The sequence below is a fragment of the Triturus cristatus genome, chromosome 8, assembly GCF_964204655.1.
Source record: "Triturus cristatus chromosome 8, aTriCri1.1, whole genome shotgun sequence".
In the NCBI taxonomy this organism is placed as follows: Eukaryota; Metazoa; Chordata; class Amphibia; order Caudata; family Salamandridae; genus Triturus; species Triturus cristatus.
In genome coordinates, this window is record NC_140591.1 from 1392282071 (window position 1) to 1392307867 (window position 25797).

The 25797-nt window shown below is 44.1% G+C and overlaps 1 protein-coding gene across 7 annotated transcripts in view; it reads left to right on the plus strand.

The window, feature by feature from the left end:
- Positions 1-25797, plus strand: part of SYNJ1 (synaptojanin 1) — a 683220-nt gene that overhangs the window by 244040 nt on the left and 413383 nt on the right. For all 7 annotated transcript variants that reach the window (XM_085623112.1, XM_085623114.1, XM_085623109.1 and 4 more), the window contains exons 10-11: positions 8078-8159; positions 9143-9295. In XM_085623112.1, coding sequence (XP_085479238.1) covers positions 8078-8159; positions 9143-9295 — 235 coding nt within the window. The remainder of the gene's footprint in view (positions 1-8077; positions 8160-9142; positions 9296-25797) is intronic.

Genomic DNA, 25797 nt, shown 5'->3' on the forward strand with positions numbered 1-25797 from the left:
CTGGAGGGTGCTCTGAAAAATGAGATGGAGGAAGAGTCTAATGAAAGGGTGACACTAGTGGTTCCTTTTACTTTGTCTTACATTCATGTGCAGAGATGATTTGATAACAATTGTAGGGCACATTTGTCTGCATGATATGGTGGTCCTAAAGGGAAGTTCCTTGGATGGTGCCTTGCTGCCTTCTACCAAGTCATAGTGCAAATCATGGGTAATATGGTTGTACACAGTTCACCTATCTTCCGACCCATGTATGGTTGTTCATATCTTGTTCATAATGGAGGCAGCTTTACTGGAAGCTAATCAAGCCCTGAGTGTGGTGACGATGATGCTTTTTAGATTTAACAGAGCTTGTGCTGCAGGATTTTGAATACTTTGCCAATGCTGTCTAATCTTGTTCTAAAGTCCAAGTAAATAGCATTACTAAAATCCAGCTAGGGTCGTTTAAAACAATAGGAGTCCTGTGAGAGAAGGACAAAAAAGGAAACATTTAGAGTAATCACCACAGGTGCTAGCAGCAAAATGTGGATACTGCTAGACATTTCTGATTGAAAGCAAGGTACCTATGTTCCTGATCACTTTCTCCAATGGTGGGGCAGGTCCTAGAGACATGGACCAGAGGTGCTTGCTTCAGTTGGATTTATATTATAACCTGATGCAACCCTGTAATCTTGGGTTTAATATGCAGTAAATACTACAGTGGTTCCTTTGAAGTAATTAATAACAATTCCACATTACTGATCTGGAGATCAAGCACTGATGCTGCAGCCTAGAGCTCCAAACTAGCATTGGCTTCACTATGGGAGCTAGAGCCATGGGGATTCTTTAACCCCATGTTAATTTACTACAAAACTGAGTTGCTTCTCAATCCTGCATCTTCTGTCCAGTTGGCATTCATTGCATAAGAACAGAGGGTGCATCCGCTATGTCCTTATGAAGATCCTCTGTTAAAGCATGTGTGGGGTCAGAACATCACCAAATCTTAGTTTTGGACTGAATTTTTAAATGTTCGTTATAGGATGGGCAATTATGATTGATAATAAACTTGCCCTGCCTATCAGTGAACATCCCGGCCAAGAATTGTTACATTCAGCATTGTTTTATTTCAATAGTAGTCACGTGTCCACAACTTAAGTACACTGCACCATTTCGCTCTTGTTTGGAGTTTGTGTGTGATGCATTATTTTTTTACAAATACTGAATAATACTACTGAAACTCTTGACCTTGAGTTGTCGTTATCTTGTGAGTAATTGTTCCTTTTGGAGTATCTTTGATTGTCCTCAAAATGTTGAATTTGTATTCAATTACTCCATAGGAACCATTTGTGTTGTTGCTACTCTAGTTGTATTGCTGTTTTTAACAAATAGTGTTTTTGTTTTTCAAACGTTAAGTTAAAAAAAAAGAAATCTGTCATTCTACAAGGTGTAGCTCCAACGTCCGCAGGCAGAACAGAGGATTTTGTTGAAGAGTGTCCATGCAGAATGAAAGCTTCCTTGTTTGGTAAACCTACATACAAATGTGAACACAGGAAGGGAGAGAGTGACTGAGCCCCTGAGCAAGCCCCCGTCTTAAAGTTCTGTCTTCAGACTTTATAAAAAGACTTGTACTGTGTTGTGTCATTGAAGAAAGAAATCGGACAATCCTGATCTGTTCCTGAGATTCCAGGGGTTTTTCAGCCTGGGGATGAGCAACAAATTGTTGATGGTGTTGAACACTGAGGAGGTATTGAATGCAATGACCATACTAGTGGGTCCTCCATCAGCAATAATACAGAGATCATCCATCCACCCACAACAGATTCTGGACCCATTCCTAGTCCAAAATCATCCTGTCAGTCATTAATAAAGAGTTGGCCTCAACAAACTTTTGTAACTGGACAGCGCCATGTTTTTCATCAATTTTGCAAAGATTTGGCAGCAGTGAAATGGGTCTAGAAGTTGAAATGTTTTCAGCACTCAGCGTAGGAATTTTCAAACTGTAAAGCCTGAGCTAAAAGGGAGCCATCCCGAACATAGAAACCTGCTTGTTACATCAATTGCAGTAAGTTTCGCTCCCTCCCCCCCAGTGATTACTGTGTAGTTCCATGAAGAAAGTGTAAAAGTAAACCAGTAGCTTTACATTCACACAAGTTTAGAACATCCATGAATCAGTAGCTCAAACCTATTAAAACTCTTGATCATTGGAATAGGGATTGAACTAAGAACATTAATATTATTTGGGTCATTTGAATGGGAATGGGCATTTATAGAGTGCTACCGTCACTCCGAAAGGAGCTTCCTGGCGGAATACGGGAGAGAGTTATGTGGACATTCTTTGAACCAACACACTTCTTCCTGATTTTGCTAACTTTATCATCGAAATATAATAACATACACTAGTTTTACGCAGAGGCAGTTTTCAAGTTTCGTCAGGATGTTTATTTCTTGAGTTTAGATGTAAACCATTTACAATTTAAAAACTTGGTTTCTGTGAACTTAGTTTCCTGCGGCGCAGTGTCAACTAGCATTGATTTTCATTAATTATTACATGTATTCAGTTTAACAGTCTTTTTTTGTTGCCTCTACCATTGAGTCATAGAAATTTGTGGCTATCCTCGGTTCATTAGTTAGGTTTGTAGAATTGATTTTCAGTTATGGATCTTACAAGATACATTGTTGTGCAAAGATGTTGAGGAGATTGATTGGTCAAATTTGCATATCGATCCTAACACAAATTTGATCAGACCAAGCCTCAAATATAGAGCGTGGCCTGCACAATATGTGGGTAGTTGACCAGTTGGACTAGCTCCACGCCTTACCCAATTGTATTGATGATAGCACATTATTTACTAGGTTAATATCTTTGGTTTCTGACAAAATGTTTAACTCACCCAGTACTAAAATGCCCTCGTAAAGTTCAAGAATACATACTTCCAACACATCCAGCTCGGTAAAGTCATAGTTTGAGGAGACTGGCGGTCAGTGCGATAAGGAATAGATTTTTTTAGTGTTCTTTCTACGAATTTATCGTAATACATTTTCAACCACATTGCGCACACAATGTGGTATTCATTTTCAAAGAATATACCAAAGATGTGCTGCACCTCTTTTAGCGGGACAGTCACAACACAATTATTTATAAGCAAAGTGGAACGGGTCTTTAAATATAGAGTTTCAATGCTTCCATGTTTCAGTCAAGACCTTGAATTTCTACTAGCACTGTACTTTGAATCTGATCGCTTACTACAGATCTAGCGTTTATCAAAAATTTGGAATTCACCTTATGCAGCGGAATAGAGAGTAGTAAATCATCTGTTTAAAGCGAAATCTTGGGGGCGTGGCCTAGATGGCAGTTGAATGAAACGTGCTTTCAGTCTCTCCGACCCCGCCGAGCATCTGCAACGGATTTCGCCTTCCCTCTGGGTCCCTAGCACAAGGGGTTACACCGTAGCACTGAGAGAGTCTCCCCCTCAACTCTGCAGATGTGAGCCCACTGATGCTGAGGGTACCGTACCTGGGACAGTGGCCTGTGGACCGCGTGGCTAGCCTGCGGCTGCGATGGAAATGTGCGACCACCAAAAGTGCTGGATTGCCTGGCTGACCACTGGGATGATGGTGAGGTGCTGCGCAGCAGAGGAGAGGAGCCCTGTACCGGGGCCCGCCAGAGCGCAGGTAGCGGCAGAGCTGAGGGAGCAGTCAACCACCTGCGACCCGTCTGGCATTTGTGTGGAAGGTGCAGATCGTGGACGGAGATATGCCGCTCATCAGCAGGACCTGTACAGCCATGGGGGGGGAGTGGGTCGAGAGGCAAGAGACTCACCTGCTCCCCAAGGATACTTCCCGCATGTGCTCACACTGGTTCCCCCGTCGGCTATGGTCGTCCGGACCCACGAAAAAGAATGGGGTAGCTATTCTATTGACCCAGAGGAAAGTCTCGAGACCGGTCCCAAAGCCATCATACCTCCTCGCACTCAAGTCTTCGGGTAAGCCGAAGCACAAGAAGAAGCGAAGAAGCACTGCCGCTCTTCACCTTCATCCCGTCTGTCGGCTGACGCGGCATGGGATGGTGATGAGGATTGGAGGAGACCAGCTGGATGAGCAGACTGGAGAGGGGGACCTGGGTGACGTCAGTGGTTTGGACACCTCTCCTGAATTTGGCATGCTTTTTTCCCCTACCGTGGTTACGGAGTAGGGAGCGACTTATGCTTTGGTGGTGAGGAGGGCAGCTGAGGCTTTGGGCCTGCAGCTCTCTTCTGTGGCAGTCAGTACAAATCTTCTGATGGAGGTGCTTCAACCGGCTGTAATTTCATCTGAGCCCCTCTTGCCGTTCAACAAGGCCCTCACTGACGTCCTTCTGGGCACCTAGTCCAAGCCCAGCACAGGGCGAACGGACGATTGCCCGCTGCCACCGCCCGGCTCCGGGCGACCCAGTTTTCCTCACCCAACTCCCTTCCCCAGAGAGCTTGGTCATCCAAGCCTCTTCCTCGAAGGGCGCATTCTCTTCTGCTGCCCCAGATAGGGAATCCAAGAAGCTGGATCACCTTGGGAAGAGCATGTTCTCTTCCTCCAGCTTGGCATTGCGGTCCGTGAATACTGCATGCCTCTTGGGCCGATACTCCCATACCATCTCGGATACGGTTGCGCAGGTACTGCCTCAGTGCCCGGAGGGTGCCCGGGCCGTTATCTCCCAGGCAGTGGCGGATGGGAGAGACGCAGCCAAATTCATGATTTGATGTGGACTGGATACCATTGACTCAGTAGGCAGAACGATTGCCATGTCAGTAGCCCTTCAACGCTAAGCCTGATTGAGGATGTCGGGCTTTTCGAAGGATGTCCAGGCAACCTTGCAGGACATGCCCTTTAATGGCCGTTGCCTTTTTGGTGACAAGGCTGGCTGGTGGATCATGCCAGATGGCATATGCGGGTTTTGCAGTGGGACCTGAAGTTCCAGTGGTTGCAGCATCAGGGCAATCTTTCTGACTACGTCCAGTTCTCAGAGGGGACTGCGCAAAAACTGCAGTGGTGGCTGATGAACCAAGTTTGGGTCAGAGGCAGATCCCTCTCCCTTTCCAAACTGACCTCACAGTGGTGACAGATGCGTCACTCCTGGTATGAGGCGGCTATCTGTTAGAGGCGGAGATCAGAGTTATCTGGTCTCCTGCGGAGTCCGGGCTCCACATTAATCTGCTGGAGCTCTGGGGAATTCGTCTGTCACTGAAGGCATTCCTTCCCTCTCTCAAAGGGAAAGTGGTGCAGATGTTCAAAGACAACACCACCGCCATGTGGTACTGCAACAAACAGGGCGGGATGGGGTCGTGGACCCTATGTCAAGAGGCTCTTCGTCTCTGGACATGGCTGCAACATCAGGGCATGACGCTGGTGGTTCAACACCTGGCAGGTTCTCTGAACGCCAGGGTGGGCGAACTCCGCCACCGGTGCCTGGTGGATCACGAATGGCGTCTTTACTCTGAGGTGGTGCAAGGTCTCTTTCAGCGGTGGGGAGAGCCTTGGTTAGATCTGACCACCGAAGAGAACGCGCAATGTCAGCAATTCTGTGCATTGGAATTTCCAAGGCGGCACTCGCTTGGCGACGCTTTTTGTCACAAGTGGAACTGCGGCCTAATGTCCATCTTTCCGCCTGTACTACTTCTGCCCAGAGTGCTGAAGAAGATCAAGCGCAACCATGCCCAAATCATTCGTGTGGCTCTGTACTGGGCACGAAGAGTCTGATACCCACAGCTCCTGAGCATGGCCATCAATCCTCCACTCAGACTACCTCTTTGAAAGGATCTTCTGTCGCAGCAGCACGGGAGGTTTGTCACCCGAACCTGTCCAGCCTCCACCTCCTTACGTGGAGGTTTAGCTGCGACAGTTGACAGGTTTTGACCTTCCTCCCGAAGTCTGTAACATTATCTTGGCAGCCAGGCGTCCCTCCACTAAGTTGGTATACGCCTGTTGATGGAACAAGTTTGCGGCATGGTGCACAGCACAGGCTGTGGATCCCCTTTCTGCCCCTCTTTCAGAGGTCTGGTTGTATATACTTTCTTTGGCCCAGCAGGGCTCCTCCCATGGCATTCTTAAAGGCTATCTTTTGGCCATCTCTGCTTTCCTTCAGCTTCCAGATCAGCCATCTTTGTTCGAGGCCCCTTCAGTACAGATATTCTTCAAGGGAATCATTCATCTCTTACCATCCTTCTCCCTTCGTAATGCCCCAGTGGGACTTGAACCTTGTCTCAACCTACCTTATGTGCGCACCCTTTGAGCCTCTTCACAACTGTCCTCTCAGGCTCATCATTCTGAAGACCGCTTTCCTGGTTACCATCACCTCTGCTCCCAGTGAGTGAGCTCCAAGCTCTTTCTTCTAAGCCCCCTTCCTTCTCTGTGCATCCGGACAAAGTGGTGCTTAGGACAAGATCTTCGTACCTTCCCAAAGTGGTAATGCCCTTTCATTTGGACAGACCATTACTTTGCCCACCTTTTTCCCACCTCCGCACCTTTCCAAGGAGGAGGAGAGACTCCACCACCTGGACCCCAAGCATGCACGGTCTTTCTACCTTCACTGCACAAAAGATTCCCGGGTGGATGATCAACTCTTCGTTGGCTATGTAGGTGCCAAGAAAGGTCAGGCTGTTCAAAAGCGTACCATTTCTAGATGGGTTGTCCTTTGTATCAAAATCGGTTACGCTTTGGCGAAAAAGTAACCTCCAGTGGGGCTCCATGCTCATTTGACCAGAGCTACAGCGGCCACCACTGATCTTGGTCGCGGAGTTCCCCTCCTTGAAATCTGTCAGGCGGCCACGTGTGCATCCTTGCACACATTTTCCAGACATTTTTGCCTGGACAGTCAAGTCCGCACTGACGGCTATTTTGCCCGTTCTGTCCTCCAGGACTTTCTGGTGTGAACTTAGTTTGCATACCCTCCTCGGGGGTTGGTATTGTTGGGATATCTATTCTAAGGTAAGGAATCTATAACTAACAGTCTCTTTCAGATGAAGAAGTTACTTACCGTATGTAACAATGTATCTGTAAGAGACATGTTAGTTATAACATAACATAACATGTGTATTTGTAAAGCGCACGTTCACCACTACGGGTATCTTGGCGCTGAATAACAGATGTTTGTTGTTACCCAACTCAATGATACTCATTTTATCGACCTCAGATGGATGAAAGGCTGAGTGGACCCGCCGGGATTTGAACCTGTGACCATGAGGTCGAACACAGGCCCCTGGAGTAGACGCATTAGTCCACTGAGCCATCAGACCCGGCTATAGTTATAGATTCCTTATCGTCCCACCCATCCTCCTGCTCTGCGAACTGACTTCTAGGGACAGGGACTTCCTTGCAGGGCCCTAGGTTAGCACACCAGTGCTCAGTGTCTTGCATGGCTCTGCGCTTCTGGCGTGAAAAGTCGTGTAAGAAGTGATGTCAGCATGCAGGGGCGGTGTCTATATAGTCACTGTGACTTCATCCTGGCGAACCTGATGATGGATGTGGAGTCGACCGATGCCACCTACCGACGCGCAGAAGTACTGCTTAAGAAAGATCTCTGGATCCATTCTGATGCCTGGGGGTAATTCTAAAGGTAAGGTAACTATAACTACATATGTCTCTCACCGTAGGTAAGTAACTTGTTCTTCAGTACCAGGGATTGCATGGCCAAGTGTTTGTTAGGCCAAAATATTTTTGCTTTTAGCTGTTTGCTTTTTATATTGACGAGGGTCTGATAGGACCTTAAAAATAATTTTACAAAAAACATGACAAAACAAGCATTGACAAAGCCAAAAGACTGACAGACAGCCACTGCCAGACCTATAGGCTTTTCTAATGCTTGTTTAAAGTGTCAGCCATGCATTTTCAGTGACTCCAGTCACCTTCAGCAAGGAGTTTATGTACACGTTGGTGCTTTTATTCATATTTAAGCACTTGAATCAAGTTCCAAATGTGACTTGAGACTGTGATCACCTCTTTTGACAGTGGTTGTAATTTATAACATTTAAAGTGATCATTCCTATTGCAGGTCGGTGCCTGGTGGTTACTAAAAGATAATCTTCCTCTCCTAATTGCTTTCCTGATGTTTCATTGTTTTGTTTTCTTACAGATCTCAAAGTGGCACAATCCGGTCGAACTGCTTGGACTGTCTGGACAGAACCAACAGTGTACAAGCTTTCTTTGGACTTGAGGTAGGAACTACGATGAAAATATGCCTTTAGTGCTGTGGTTGAAGTAGTGAGTGCTGTGCAATGTTAGGAAATTATAACACCTTCATGCTAAAGGACGTTCCATAGATTTAGGTAACCTGTTGAAAGAAAAGCATTATTAGCCGCACCAGATTATACCTCTATTATTGAATATGCACCTCCTGCGCAAAGGGCAGTGAGAGGATTGTCTCCTGCAAGTGTTAAAGCTCCATATACCATAATGGACTGCAAGGTCACTTCTGAAGTAATGAATGCACAGTTTCTTAACCAGTGTTCAAAGGGAGTGCTGCCCCCATTTTGAATCTCCCTATGTTTGTATTCCAGGAGCTTGCACAGAAGTATGTCTTTCCCCAGCAGGCATCCTAAATGGCTGCCAGCCATGAGGTGCTGGCCATTTGGAATGCTCCGCTGGACCCAGGTCATTTAGCTCCATGGGGATGGATGCTTTCACAGACTGCTTAGGGGTGTCCTTTGCCACCTTCTGTATTATGCAGGGCCAAATGGATTTGTACATGTGCAGCACTGATTGTGATTTGGGGACTTGAATGAACAAGAACACAGGTGTGAAGTACACTATGAATAAGGCATACCATCACAGAAAGGCAGATAAGCTCACCATTAAAAGTTAGTGTGATACACCAACTATCGGTGTGCGGCTTCAAGGGAGACAGTACTGCACAATGGTTCATGCCAGTGCAATCTAATTTACTTGGGCATAAACTCGATATGTGCATATAGCATAACTTATCAATCTATGCACCCTGCTCTTATAAATAGTGCTTCTGGTGTCCTTTGATAATATCCTGTAGTTTAGTGACACACAGTGGAATGGGTGTCAAACATGTATAATGAATACAAAAAGGTGAAGGCACAGTTTAAATGTTTATCAGATGCTTTTACTAACAGATGAGTGTGTAGAAGCTATGCGTTTTGGCTAATAGAAATGTTTCTGTTTATTTTTTTAGATTTTAATAAAACAACTCGAGCTTCTGGGTTTAGCTGAGAAGCCACAGTTGGCCACTCGCTTCCTGGAAGTGTTCCGAACAATGTGGTCTCTGAACGGTGATTCTATCAGTAAGATATATGCTGGAACAGGAGCACTAGAGGGTAAAGCAAAGGTATTGCTTTTTTAAATTAATGTTTACTGATTGTCCCTAACCTGCTTACCACATTCCCCTAGTACCAGCATTTTAGGCCTGCACACAATACTTCAAACACTATGCCTCAGATTATGTGCGCTCCACTTTGTGGTTTGAGTATTTTCCCCATACCCACAATCCCTTTTCTCTGCTGCAGATTCTGGAGGGATCATCATCTTTTTACTTATGTGAACTACTGTTTCTTAAGCACTTCAACAAAGCGAAAGGTTTTGACACCAATTGTTCTCCAGCATTGGGTTTCTCATAGTTTCAGATGCTTGAATCATTCCCCGTTGTTGAAATGGAAGTTGCTTTGTAACTTTAATATAGCAGTACAAGGCACTGACAGCTTAGAAAGGCCATAGACCCTGCCCTCTTTGTCAGCACTTCACCTCATTTTAAAGGAACCAAACTTCAGCCACTGAGGCGAAAGTGCTCTCTGCCTCACTTCTCCTATAGGTCTTCACACCTCAGATTCCTTCCTCACATTGTGTAGAAGAGAGTTCCAGAGCTCTGCTTCAAGTCAGTTAAGTAAACTTTGAAGCCTTTTTCTTGGGCTTTAGATGCACATTTGAATTCTACTGTTTCTGGAAAGGGCAACAGTGAAAATACTCTAAAGAAGTCTTCAAGTGATTCTTGTGGTAAAATTAGGGTTTTCTCTATTGACCCTCACAAGAGATGTATTTGTTTTCTATACCCAGATCACAAAGCCAAGACTGTAACATCTGCAAAACTTTCCCTGTCAAGACCCTCAATATGTTTTAACACCCAATCTATTTTGATTGGTTGATTTCTTTCTAGTAAATCACATGGTTTGTCATCATAAACAGTAGATCTACGTTTAATTCACTGCGCAGTTGGCATTTGTGTCATTAGGATTCCTTGCAAGACCTAAATAAACATGTCTTCTAACAAGAAATGACTGTTGAGGTTTCAGTGCCATGTTGATGGTCAACGTGTACGCAACATTGTGAATGAACATAAAGTCAATATTCGATCAAACGTTGAGCCGGCTTCTAGTGCTGCTAAGACCCTCTAAGATGCTGAGGGTGGACTTCTACAATAGATACAGCAAAATAAACCTGCTGAACACCCCTCTCCAGGAGATAAATCTGTTGAGAGAAATGTAGAAAATAGAAAGCATCATACAGCTGAATCCTCTTAAGACAAAACAAGGCTGACAGAATCTTCCTCCTGTGAACCTGCAGAAAAGAGGACTAAAAAAGGTTGAACAAAGTCAGCAGGCACACATTCTCCAGAGAAGGAGTGTGAAAAGAGAAATTCTTGTTCATCTATGCCACCACGATCCTCTCTGCTGACTAAAAAATTTAAGATTAACCCACCATCTACAGTAAGCCCGTCGACTGCAGCAACAGCCGCCTACAAGCCTGCTTCAATGCCAGTAAAGGTGAGGAAACAACTGACAAGCACATTTAGGTCTCAGTCTGAAAATCTTCACCAAAACTAACATCGACAACAGAAATATTGATGACAAAAAATATCGACTGAAGAAAACACCAACGACTGACAAGTCGATGTCTGACCCATCAACATCACCTCCGTCGAACTCTATACCGTCAACAGTTCTATTGTGAGCGTTTTTTTTAACAATGACTCCTCTGCAACTGGAAAATACTCCTACAAGTAATATTACACCTCTGCCACTAAGTAAGCTACTGGACAGTGAAGCAAAAGACGACTGATCCAGATGACTACTTTGGCGCAGCCCTATAGCCCAGGGCAGGTGAAGATTAAATACCAAGGCACGGAAGAACAGTTGACATGTTTGCCTGAGTGACAGCCTTAAGCCTTCCATCCAAAGTTTCCCACAACACCCGGAAGAAAGAGAGTTCTATGATCTGTTCTATATTCCTATGAGTCAGTGTATTAAAACTATTAACAGCGTCTTATGATGGAAATGCAGGTAGATCTTCTAAAAAACTAATGACGCATGATGATGAAGGAACCGGGTTTCTTGAATTTTAATCTGCGGGTATAACCGTCATACAAACCCCACCACTAGACGTCTGGACCTTTGTTCTTCAAACTGAAGAAGTAACTAGGACCTAGCATTTAAATGTATTTTCATAAACATTGAAACCATTAGGCTCCCCAGGAAATGGAAAGGAGAATTTAAATATATTCAAAAAGGGGTTTATTAACAAAGTTTTGATTAAAGCAGTTGTATTAATCCATTAAGAATTCTAGTTCAAGCATCATTAGTTACAAATTTAAATAGTCCAAAAGTCCATATTTCAGGACAAGGAAAAATAGAACGTTAGCGAGAATTACATAAAGAATCCACAAAAATGTGGTTCTTCAATGGAAATTCCTAATCTAAAATAAGAATAAGTCAAAAAGACATTTGGTTCGACAAATAAGGTAAGGTGTCCGCTTCAGAAAACCAAGTAATGGTCTCTGAATGAGAGAATAGAAATGCTTAGGCATAAGGCCTTTGCACTCAATTGAGGAGATCTGCAGAGGGATGAAAAGGGTCTTCTCAGTCGAAATCAGCAAGCATCTCTCCTTGGCACACAAGAGTATGAGCGGGTAAGGGAGTAGAGGAGTCAAGGAATCTAGCTGGTCTAAACAACTTGCACTATTATATTTTGACAAAATCACTAATTGCAACGTTCCAGCTTGCTCCCACTCTCAATAACCAATATGTTCTCTCAGAATCTGGGAGCAGGTATACTCCCAGTTTTAAACAATGATACACACATGACTGTGTCCTTAAATTGTTACACCAGACAAACTGTCGGCTACATTCAGCTCTTCCCATCAGTCTTCCATCTTGGCATCTTCTTCTCCTCCCAATGGAAACCTCACTATCAGTCGTCTAATACATAACAAAACAACTATTCACTACTAATAGAAGGCTTCTGAAAAAACACAGCATCTGCAATGGAAAGAAAAAAACATAACGTGCAAAGCAACCACAAAGTATGTGTGTGCAGGCTTCTGCCTAAAACGTGTAAAAGTTCACCTTCAAAATGACGTTTACATTAGGCTGACTTAAACTATATAAACATGTTAATTCAGGAGCTGCTTATAATGGCTGAATGCGGTCACCTACAAAAAAATTATGTGATTAATATGCACACATTATTTAGCAATGTAAATTGCATTTTACTTATAAATGCGTCAATTATGCAAATTAAAAGTGTTCGCTCTCTCATTGGTATTCTAAAAGATTTCCTTTAGGCTCTCAACAGGTTCCAGCTTTACCTGCACAAAGGGTATCAACATGACTTTGCTAACAACATCCACCTTCAACTTCATGCCAACCCGTGCAACCTTTCATAGATGTGCCTCAAGTGCTGATGCAAACTGACACATCTGATGACTAAAATGGCAATGTAGAAAGTGACGCGATACCTCCAAAAGATAAACCAAGTAGTGAAGAGTGGGATGAATACATTAGCTTTTTCACAAGCCCGCCAACACCTCTACATATAGATTCACCACCAGGTGATATCAGCAAGTTTCCATACTCTAGTGAAGAGGGCAGAATAGACTCTACTTGTCCATTGCCATCAAAGAGACTGACTGTTTCCTTTATGATTTTAAGAAACGAGCTAGGAAATCAGTCAAGGTGATTTCTTTAGTGGGCCTCATTTTGCAAGAAAGAATAAAGCTGATTCAAACACCAGCAACAGTAGCAGCGGTGGTACCCTGAATAGTAAATACAGGATTCCTGAGTATTCTCAGATTTGTCTCCCGGGTCATGCCAAGGTAGACTCGGTGGCACAGCCGCATTCTAGGAATGGTGGCCTCAGAATGGACATGGCAGGATAAATATTCTCCTCTATGGTGGCTATGTCTATCAGAGCTACTAATGCCATAATAGACAGCTATAACTGGCAGATGTGGTCGGATATAGTCCCATATCAGGACCTACTTCCAGAGGGCAAAAAAACAAGCGGTGAAAGCAATTCTTCATGAGGGAGAAAAGGCACCGACTGCACTCAGACTCAGCATTGTCAGCTACTTGCTTTAGTCAATTTGTTGGCGCTTCCGCCACAAGGGTGGCTAAGAACTACTTCCTTTAGGCCAGAAGTCCAGAGTAAAATCATGGGCTTGCCATTTGATGAAGAATTACTTTTTGGAAAACATATGGACGGCACTTTCAGAGAAATAAGGCAGGCACAGCTAGATTCTTGGGAACGCTGCAGCAAAGAAAGCCTCACTCCTTCAGAGGATTACAGCTTCTCGGAGGTCTATACAAGCATGTAAGTAACCAGTGCATCAACTGTTTCAACAGCTTGTGTTGTATCACCAAGAATACGGACCCCCATCAGCAGTAGCAGTATTCATACAGACAAGCACAGCTTTAGTCCGATGCAAGGTAACCACAAAAACACAAGGGCTGACAAAAAGGGACCCGGCTCCAGATATCCCTGACAATTTCATGAGACTGCATATCAATATAGAGATGCCCTCGGAGCCTGTGGCAAGCAGGATCTCTACCTGCTAAAACAATTGGAAAACAATCACTACAGACAAATGGGTATTAGACATGATGCGATATGGTCATACACTGGGGTTTATACATGATCAACCAACAACTCTGTCAAGAATAAAACAAAAATACCTACACTTGTTGAATGCAGAAATGTTCAACATACTATAAAAAGGAGCCATAGAAGTGGCTCCACACAATCTTCAATATGTCAGTTTTTATTTCCTCATAAAGAAGAAAACCTTGAGTGTGGAGGTTATTTCTAGATCTATGCCAACACAAGCTTTCTGAGAAAACATTATTCCTGAATTTGTAAAGCTCCAGGAGATTTTAGGGCTTCTAATGAAGAACGAATACATGGTATCAGTACATCTAAGATGCATATTTCCACATTCAAATGCACAGAAAACATAACAAATGTTGCAGTTTGGAGGTGGCAGTCTGCAACTACCATATTCAAGTGCTTTCCTGTGGCCCTCAGTATACAGCTAGATCTTCTCCAAATGCATAGCTCTAGTTGCTGCCCACCTCTGGTGTTAAGGACATAAAGCTTACCCTTAGCAAGATGAGCGGATTCTCAGTGGCTTGTTCATACACTCTACAAACAACTTACTAGCAGCCTGAATCAAACACTTCAAGTCACTAGGTTTCCAACTCAACAGAAGCAAATCTTCGCTAACACCTTCAGGAAAGATTCTTATCTTAGGACCAATAACAGACACTGTGAAATCAAATGTTTATCCATTGATAGAAAGACAAATGGCTGAAGCTACACCAGCAAAACAAATATTGAAACAGGAAGAAGTAATAGTACAACTACTGAAACGACTTGTGCTGTTCTGCATAGTGCTTATACCATTTTGCAGATTACTCAAGATTTACCCAGGAGTAATTTGACAAGTAGTGAACTCAAATTTCCAGCTCCTTCATAGACAGGGCTTCTGTAACTACAAAAATGAAACCAGCGCTAGCCTGGTGAACATCATGAGACAGTGCAAGTTCTGGACTTGCATTCTGTGTGCCACAGTTTGTTTGTCCAACAAAAACAATGTCTCAACTGGAGGATATTTTGGAGGGAAAAACAATTTAACAAAGTGAGATAAATCACAAGAGAACAGAGGGCAAGGAGGGAGACCACAGCGTAAGTTAAGTAAGAAAAGGTTTATATACAATTCTGCAAGTAGTTAGGAAGCACTACAGTACATTTACTTGTACAATGACCTGAACACACAAAGTGAAGACTGAACGTGCTGGTGAATGGTGAGCGACGCAGTGACACAGAAGTGTGAAAAACAGCATGAACGGCGCAATAGAAAAAAGATTCAGGGGTCAACAAACAAGGTAAATATATACAATTAAGTGCAAACAATTATTTGGAATGTTTTGGTTGACCACAGAACGGCCTTAGTTCTAGGCTGTGTAGTCAAACAGTTTGTTTGTCATCACCTCCAGATTCCTCTATAGAGGGAGGGATAGCTCACCTACAGGAGTTTACTGTTCGAGGGCTTTGAGCTCCACATGAAAAATATTTACACATAAATGTGCTCGAGCTCAGTGTTCAGGAGAACTCTACTATCCTTTCTCCCTTGAAATAACAGATCTGAGGTGTTAGTCTGAATGAACTACACCACCACCACGATGTTCCATAGAGACAAGCAAGGTGGAACACACTCTCGAATCCTATCAAAAGATTATGAAAAGGTGGCACTGGGAAATTCACAGTAGAAACAATGAACAGGAGCAAAAAACGATTGAGCAGATTACCTCAGCATGACGCCAGAAGATAGTCATGAGTGGAAGTTGAAGAACAGTGACTTGTAGGGAATATTCCAAGTCTGGGGGAAACGAAAAATAGTTCTGTTTGCGACGAGCAACAGCAAGAAATGCCACTCCTATACAAGCACAACCAAAATCTTGGGGGAATCCTTTTTCAGTAGGATGGTAAAAGATGTTCGCCTACACTTTTCCACCGATTCCCCTTCTACCAAAAGTGATTGCCAAAATGAAAAGACAATACTGCAGGCTGACCCTCTTTGCTCTCACATGCTTGAGACAGTGGTGGTTCACAGGCCTGCTACGACTGGCATAGACCTGGCCTATTCTACTGGCATCAAGGGCAGGTCTCCTGTCCACACGTCAAGGCCAGATTCTTCACCACAAGCCACAGACTCTCAAATTAGCTATTTGACTCCCAGTTCCACAAGTTCGTAAAGATAGACATCCATGAAGACTGTAAAAATATGTTAGCACAAGCCAAAACTCTTTCTAGAAATAGGACGTATCTCTCTAAGTGGAGGAAGTTTTGTATGTTGTGTGAGACCAAAGGATTACATCCTTGTCATATATAGGCCCATCCAGTTCTCCCATATGTTCTGGTACTTTCTAAGTAAAGACTTATTGTATAGCATAGACAATGTCTCGATGGATATCGTTTAGTGGGAAAGAATTAAAGTGCACAATGAATTGCAGAGACCAGGGGAAGGGGCACAGGGAAACAAAGAGACCGTGAGGCGAAAAGGTATAAGGAATTGCTTTCCACATATATTTGATTAAACGGTCAAGACATAAATAAATAAACAAAACAATCATAAATGCACTGTGTTACATTAAATGTCAAGTAACCTGTGATACTGTGCACAAGTGCTTGCGAAAGGTGAACGGCGCTGGTGACATGTAAAGGAATATGTACAGCGGGAAAAGAGGAGTAAGCAAGGTTATATATACAATGCGGTCATCTATGAAGCCCATACAGTTGGTACATTTATGGGCAAGTTAATTCTTCTGGGCAATCACAGAGAAGGCACCGTGAATTACGCTGTGGGGGTCGATGGCGTTTCGGCCTGTATACAATGTTAAGCCATCTTCAGGACCAGGTTACAGATTTGGCAAACAGAGTAGATTGATTTAATTGTTGGGCCGCTGTATGAGTCACAGAAGGCGGCCTGACGATGATCCAAGGTTCGCCTGGGGAGGGGGGGCAAGGAATGTACAGGAATGCATATCCCATGAGACCAATCGATGCAGGAACTTAATCACAAATTGATCGTAGGCCGCAGTTCGTATCAGGAAAGATGGTGCATATCACGGTAGGCAGCGAGTCGCTGTTAAGAGGAACTTCTGGGTTGGTGGCAAGCAATCGGCTCATTGTCGGCATTAGACTAGCTGAGCTGCGCGGTGGGATCAGTTGGAGTACAGTGGGCGACCTCCGGGTTCGGTGGCTAGACAGTAGAGCCGATCGGGGTGGCAGTCAGAGTAAATTAGCTAGGGACTGGAGCAGCCGGGTTCAGTCTGCTGGAAACTCGGGCATGCAACTGATTTGCAACGCGGTTCCGGCGTGAGTTCCAGACTCTGACTGCCACCGCGATCGGCTCTACTCATTGGGACGCCTCTCCCTATCCAGCCACCTAACCCTGACCAATTAGCCGCGTTCAAGATGTCCTCGAGGTGAGCTCCCAACACAAACGCCTTAAATGCCATTGCAGCTCTCGCCAAATGGATGACAAAAACAGAAGTGTCAAGACTTTGAGCTGCCTCCGAAAGTCCTCAGACTTTCCACCTAGTCCTGTAATCCTCCACGCCATGAGGAACAACTGCCCCTCCAAAACCATGCACTGGGTATTCCACAGGGGATCCTGGAGGATGTCCTGTCTACAGGGTAGATCGATTGGAGAATACCATGAAAGTTCCATCATAACTGTAAACAATACTTTGTACCTCCTAAGCGGGGTGATCACCACCAGAGTTGCCTTCTGCCTGTGGACTTGCGCCACCAACCTCATCAGCATCGCAAACGGGAGAAGCTTGTATCCCACTTTCACACTTCAATCCTGTAGGAACATATCTGTTGTCGCCACTTTAGGGTCAGGCCTCCAGCTAAAGAATCTGCCCAGATGACGATCAAGGCGAGAGGCACACATATCCAACGAGAAGGGCCCCCAAAGCCACTGGATCACTTGAAACACATCCGGGTGAATTTTCCCTGCACTGATGTCCTGAAGATGCCGGGTGTGCCAATTGGCTACTTCATTGGATCTACCTGGAAGAGATACGCCGCTGCCATCGAAATCCTCAGATCCAGGCAATACTGCCAAAACCCCTTCACTAGATTCACCAGCAACTTGGAGCTGGAACCTCCCAACCGTTTGATATACCGCACCACCGATATGTTGTCTATCTTCAACAGGACCAAACACTTCACCTTGTCTTTCGTCCAACAGCGTATTGCAAATGAGCCTGCTAGGGGCTCTAGACAGTTTATGAGCAAAGATTGCTCTTCCGAGGACCATTTTCCTCCTGTGGATACACTCCCACAGCTGGCCCCCCAACCTGTCAGACTAGCGTCTGACGCGACAACTGGTTCCAGACTGGTACTAAAGATTGCCCTTCTGTTCCAGGACTCTATATAAATCGACCACCACCTCATTTCTTCTTTGGCCTCGTTTGTTATTGGAATAACCACTGAGTAAGATAAGCCCTCAGGTGGTGTTCCAACAGGCTCACCAGTCTCGCCAAATGCCTGAGGGACTTTGCAAGCAGGCTACCATCTTGTGAAGTTCTTGATGTATTCTCACCATCTTCTTGGAAGGTAGACTCTGGGTAGAGTCCTGAGAATCGATAACTAAACCCAAGAAGGTAGTCTTCTGAGCTGGGACCAGCAAGGACTTCTGTTTATACCCCAAGCTTTCCAGTAAGTCCACTGTCTGCTGGAGATGGTCCGACAGCGACCGAGGGCACTGTTCCATCAGTAAGATGTCGTCCATATAGCTGATTAAGTGAACGCCCCTGCCGTGGAGAAATTCCACCATCCGCTTGAGAACTTTGGTGAAGCACCGAGTGACGGATGCCAGACCAAAGGGAAGGGTTTGAAACTCAAAAACCTGCTGAGCCCAAAGGAATTGCAGGAACCTGCGATGAGGGGAAAAACTGGGATTGTGAGATGGGCATCTTTGAGGTCCAGCCGAACTAACCAATCGCCTGGCCTCAGAAGGTGATTGATGCCTTCCATCTTGAAGTGGTGATGAACCAGCCACTCGTTGAACTTTCTGAGGTTTTGTTACCGGACGTTGACCCCAATCTCTCTTTTCTGCTAGGAAGAGATTGCTTATAAAATCTTTCGGATGTTTAACTGATGGAAGAATCAACCCTTTCCTCTGTAGTTCCAAAATCTCCTGATCTCTCAAGGAGGACTGGTTCTGGGAAACACCAAAGGCGGTGGCCTGAAACATTGGATGGAGTGCCCAAGAACTCTAGACTGTAACCCTGCATAGTCTGAAGGACCCAGACATTAGATGCAACTGTCCGCCAATTGTCCGGGAACAGTGCCAGATGCCCCCACCTTTAGTTGGGAAGAAAGGAGAGTACTTACCTTTGGAAGATCCTCGGCAGCGGCCCAGCGCCTCCTCTGCCCCAACTGGCATGGTGAAAGCATTGGAAGGGGAGAAGCCTCCAAGTCTTGCAGCGTCTTGCCACTGAGCTTGATGAGAGCCTAGGCCTCTCTGGGAGGTATTGGTGATGAAACGGCTAGACAAGCGCCCCCTAACACACCCCTTAACCCCCATCAGAAGGCAGAAGGGAGGCTGATTCCTCCTCAAAACATGCAGCTCGTGAGTCCTGCATGTAGGGTGACCAACTGGCATGGCTGCAGATTCAGGATGGTGGGTGTGAAAATTCAGGACAAAGGGTCAAAATTCAGGACAAAAATTCAGGATAGAAGGTCAAAATTCAGGATAAACATTTGGGACAAAGGGTACGTTTTACAGACACACCAGAGGAGGTTGCGCAGTAGTATGAGTTAGTAAATTGACAACCAACATAAGTACCAGTCAAAAAAAGTTATATATTAGGTTGAGACGATCATGCACTTAACGGTTTTTCAGTATGTGCCCAGCTTTGAGCAAGTGGGCAACTGTGCAGGTCTTTTTGTGGTATTTCATATGATCATAATATCATTCTTTTCTCTCTATTCTTTAAATTTATATATCATTTTCTTTTTATATTTCCATACTTCGTATTCTCATTCATTTTTTTTGTTCCATTTTTTTATTTGATCATCCTCTTGTCCTTCCTTTATTGTTAAATCTTTCTTATCTTCTCTGCTTTTTCATCATTTGCATACTATTCTTCCTTCGTTTTCTCATTCTATTTGTGTCATACTTCCTTTTGATTTACCATTTTAATCATTTATACTTCTGTCGCCGCTTTTGCCTACTTTGGCACCCTTTGGCCCCCTTCCCATGGCTGCATCACAGTGATTATTCTTGTTTTGTTTATTAGGTTCTTCTCCTGTCTTGTGCTGACCTGCGAGCCACAGATCAAAGTTAGGAAGGGACATGAAACGCTTTTATCTGACCCAGTCCCACCCCCACTTAGCAGGTGCTTCAAAACACCTTTGGCCCATTGTTATTCTAAATGTGATAATCCGCCACAGTCAGAATGACAATGGGTCTTTCCACAGTCTGTGTGAGGTCCAGGAGGGGCTACTGCAGCCTCTAGAGTTAGAAAGAGAAGTGCGAGCTGACTGCCATTGTGGCAGGGGAACAGTACAGCCTGCTGCAGTCCCAAAATTACGGACAAAAGGCGTCCGTAAAAGGAATGATGACGGACATTGGACCAGACAGCAAAATAACGGACAGTCCGTGAAATTTATGGATGGTTGGTCACCCTACCTGCATGTTAGGACCTTATGTGGTGCTAGGAAGCCTAGCAGAATAGGAAGAGCCAAAGACTCATCAACTGGGACTAACACCCCTAGCAATTCTTAGGGTAAAGAGCCTGGCCCGAATCCCTGCGGTGCCTAAATGGCCTATAGGCTGGGAAAGGGGGAGGAACTGTAAGCCCTGGTGGGCTGTGGGCCCCACAATGACCTATTTGCAGGTCTAAATGGGACAGAAACGCTGCCAATACCATCAATCACCACCACCGCCAATACCACCACCAATGCCACCACCAATACCAACAATGCCACTATCATCACCAATACCACCACCACCAATATCACCACCATCAAAACCAACACCACCAATACCACCACTAATACCACCACCGCCAATATCACCACCACCAATACCACCACCATCAATACCACCACCAATACCACCACCACCAATACCAACACCACCCATACCACCAATACCAACACCACCAACACCACCAGTAGTACCACCAACACCACCAATGCCACCACTAATACCCCCACCAATATCACTACCACCAATACCCACAATACCACCACCACCAATACCACCACCAATACACCACCAATACCTCCGCCACCACCAACTATACCACCACCACCACCAATATCCCACCACCAATACCAATGCCACCAGTACCACCACCAATACCGCCACCATCAATAACACCACCACCAATACCAGTTCCACCACCACCAATACCACTTCCAATTCCACCACCCCCATACCACCACCAATACCACCACCACCAATGCCACCACCGCCCCCAATACCACTACCACCACCAATACCAATACCACCACCTCAGCGCCTCTCACTCACTAGTAATAGCAGGGGCATTGCACGAGGCCGGAGCTGCAGCCGAGACCATCTCTACCTCCATGCCTGCCATAAAGCACACCCCGTCTTGCACAAGGAGGTGAAGCCAGGGCCATACTACAGCTGGAGTGTTTTTTATTAGGCCAAAGATAGCAATGACATTACGCAATGCCACACTTCACACTCCAATCACGGAGAGGGCAGGAAATAGCCCTTCCCCCTGTCCCGCTCTTCCTCCTGAGCCGCAACAGTGTGATCACAGAGCAAAAGGTGTTGGAGCGCTTTGTTAGTGTTTATAGCTTGGATCATATGTAACTCTCACTTCACACTCCCTATTTATCACAACTTTGAAGACGTCACAGGCGGGTATTTCCTTTAATATTTACAATCTAACAAGCGGTCGAGAAGGCCCTTTATTGCAACACAATATGTCCCGCATTTGCTAGAGTTTAAGCTATTAGTCTTGTGAATGACAATGCCTTTTATTTATGTTTTAAAACCCAAAACATACATAAAAGGCATTCTCATTTACAATGCCAATAGCTCAAACTCGCGTGAATGCGAGACCTATTGCATTGTTTGATTCTGCTTTCCCTTAAAGACTCTTGGAAAAGGTAGTTTGTTAATAAGTTTGCTGTTTAATTGAAAGGAAAGAAAGATGAGCATCCGGTCCTGACATAGAATCACAGTTACATGTAAGTAACTAATTTTTTCATAAACAAAGCAAAATACAGTCTAGTTCACTCACATAGCCCCAAAGTAGACTGAGGCATTAAGCCTGTGTGTTTAGCATAGCAGAATGAATATTGACCATAACAAAAATTGGAAAAATTGTAATTTCTTTTAGCAGGAAAATAAAGTTACTGCCTGGTGGTTTCAAATGTTGAGACTTTTGATGGTTCGACACATTCAATTGACAAGATTGAAAATGAGTGCAATTTAGTTTCACCTTTTGTGCCAATGTAATCCATCAGCTGAGTCTTAGTCGACGTTTCCATTCCATCTCTCCTGTTTTCCGCTTTGACTTGTTGAACCAAAGAGCATAATCTTCTTTTATCTTGTCTTTTCTAGCAACTGACACTTGAAACACTGGCCCTGGACTCTTCAGAGATTCAGTAGGCTGCTAATTTTTTTCTTCTGCTAGCACACAGTCTTTAATCCAACACAGCAAAAATGTAAATGTATTCTGGTGCTGAAAGCTTTTGTCCATTCGCTCCCTCTGATGACGTTGTTTAATATTGCATAGATAATCATTCCAAAGTTTCACCTGAAGAAACAAAGAAACAGGGTGGTTCTTGCTCTCCTTCTCTCTATTAGCTGTTCATCACTTCACTTCCATTGCAGCATTCTGCCTTCCAGGGCAATGCAATGTACATGTACACCAACTTAGGACTTCGTTTTGCCTCTGCAAGTGGATACATCCCCCCACTTCCCCAAATGGTTTAGCCGGCTATGTATGATTCTACAGATTGACTCCTTTGCAGTTCGAGGCAGACCTAGCTAAATGCAATTTTGCCTATGGCTGGGAAAGGTTGCAAAACTCACTGGGGCATAATTTGTGTGTTGACCGTCAATACCTCCACAAATGTGATTCTGATCATACCAAGTTGGCAACACCATATATATATGTACATTACAATCCCAAGGGTTAGTCATCCATCCTTTCCTCCATAACAATGCTAAACTTTTGGGTTTGGATCCTGAAATCTAGCCTATATATTTGTGTATTCCTTACATTTTTTTTTTTTTTGCAACAGCATAAAGGTAAATGGTTTAGAATCTACTATGTTTTGAAAACAGGAATATATTTTAATTTTGCATCTGTTGATGGTATTTCCTTTGTTTTGACCTTTTGAGTACCAACAATGAGATTATTCAATCTTGCAGGCTCTCTCTGTTCACTTCAGTCTATTTTGCCAGGCAGAATCACATGTTCTCATTTCAAAGCTAAGGGGCCGTTTACGAGGTCGGTTGGAAAGCCTCCGACCGGCATCGTTGGTTTCAATTCCTAACATCTAATTACAATCTAGGCGGCCGGAATTGAAACCAGCCAGTTATTCCGGCTGGGTTCCGACGGGTTCAAGGAGCCCATCGGCCAGTTGGAGACCGGACCGTAATCCCAATAGGATGGCGTTTCTGCAGTCGGGATTACAATGTCTGTTTCTGACAGCCTTTCCGAGCCGGACGACAACGTTTCCGTGCTGGCCTTTCCGACACGGAAAGGCTGTCAGAAAGCAACTCTGAGGGCCCCTAGCAGGGCCCCCTTGCATCCGCGGCCTATGGTTGTGGTCCTCCCCCCTTGTAAATCCCTGCACGTGGTGCCTGCCACAGGTTGTAGGAATTTACACAAACTCTCATTTCTCTATGGGAGCTTGTGCTAAGGCTGGTTTACGGCCATAGCACAAGTTCCCATAGAGAAATGGGAGTATGCGACCGCACAGTGCCTGGTCGCATCTTAATCATGCGTTCGGGACCACCGTCCGTGAGGTGTCGGTCAGAGGCAACTCTGACCGACATCGTAATCGGCCCCTAAGTTGGTTAAAGACTCCTCAACAGAACTTCATCTGGTTTTTTGATGTGTAAATTTAAACCTTGAATTCCTGTGATCAGGGTCTATGATCCTGAGCACAATGATTAGTGAATTGCAAGCTCTTTTTGTGTACCCATGTATTGTTCCAGATCTGAAACTCAACTTTAAAAATTGCTTTAGATGTGAGTTGGCGGCTCAGAAACCTAGCGGACATATTCACGTAGAGCAGAGAAGTTTATCAGAAGAGATCAATTAGGAACAAATATATTTGTTTTTATTTGTCTAGTATTTAGGAAGTTTATGCCAAAGTTCTCAATAAATAGGTCCGCCTGATGATAACTTCTCAAGTGAGCTTCTTGGAACCTTGACTAGTTGCTCTTCTAGGGGACCCCTGTGCAGATTTTGTCACATGTGACAGTGTATAGTAGCATTTTATCTGCTCAATGCCGTTTTAACTAAAAATTTCAACAGAATGAACTCTGATTGTATGGTGTATGCTTTTCTGTCCCGATGGTACCAATCCATTTAATAAAGTATACATTGGGCTTATTCTCTGTAAAGATGAGACAAGAGGGTCTCAGTTAGGGCTAAACATCAATCAATCAATCAAAACTTTATTCGGCCACATTATAACCATAAAAGTACATTTACACAGAGAATAAACCAAAAATACAGTCCAAATACTTAGTAATAAAAAGAGCAGAGCTACTTTTACATATACAATTGTTATAAAACAGTTACTTAGCCCATATATAAATATTTAGTTTGTCGTGACAAAACTGTAGTATCAACAAATTCCTTGATAAAATTAATATTATACTAAGTTAAAAAACAGAGGTTCCTAAAAGATTTTGTTACTGGCCCCCATTTAATGCCCACTTAGTTTTCCTTCAACATAGGGTCCGTGATAATGAACATACAGCTCTGTAACCTCTATAGGATGGATAGCGTTCACTGGTATGTCACCACAGATCACACTAGTGCAGAATGGCAATACATTTGTTACAAATACCGGCCTAAGTTTAGATGAAAAGCATTTAAAACAATAATCGTTCAAATTTAAAAACATTACTTCCTACAGGACTGCAAAACCCATCCCAATTATATGGCTAATCAACGTTTTTTCTTCTACGTACAGCCCCTGCTAAAAAAACTCGCAACCCCATAACATATCAGGGGTGATGACAACATTTGCAGGTATATCAGCGCAGGTCTTACTTGTGCAAAATGGCAATTTTTTAAAAGAGGTAAGATATATTTAGACCGTAAATCACTATAAAATCCGCAAAAAAACATAAAGTGCAACAAATCTTTGTCTGAAAAATCATCACAGGAGCAAGGCTTTAGGGTCCCTGACTTAGAGAAACCCTTAGGGACCGAAAGACACCAATGAATATAGTTAAATCTAAATGATTAAAGGAAAACAATGGTGCAAATTTTTGATAAAGGACCACATAGGTTTATCTAAAATCCCAGGCCTTATTATCATATATTGTCTAATCGTGGGTTTGATAAGTTAACTATTTTCCCTTTCCAGCCTCCTCCTGGTTAAAAATTGACTCTTAATATCTTTCACCTCTCCAAGGTGCAACTGTTTTAGGGTGATTGAAAAGCTCACGGCGCCCTAGTTCCGCGAGCTGTTGTGAAATATAACCTAACCAGGGAATATCTGCGGCCCAGTCTAGCTTCATGCAATCTTCAAAATTAATTTGATTTAAGCAAGGTGTGGGTCAAGACCATGGGTAATCACAAACTTTCTGTCGGGGGCCAAAATTACAGAGCGGTTTGTGGCCGAGGGCTGCACCGGTAGGGGTGGGGAACAGTGGGGCGGGCTCAGTGAGGGGGCGGGACTAGAGTAACAAAAATCAAACCTGTTTCAAAACATTAGACTATGCAACATTACTGTATTTAAAAAACAGATGTAACTACAAAGAGCACATTTTGATAATACATTTTTATTAGCAGACAATAGCAATTT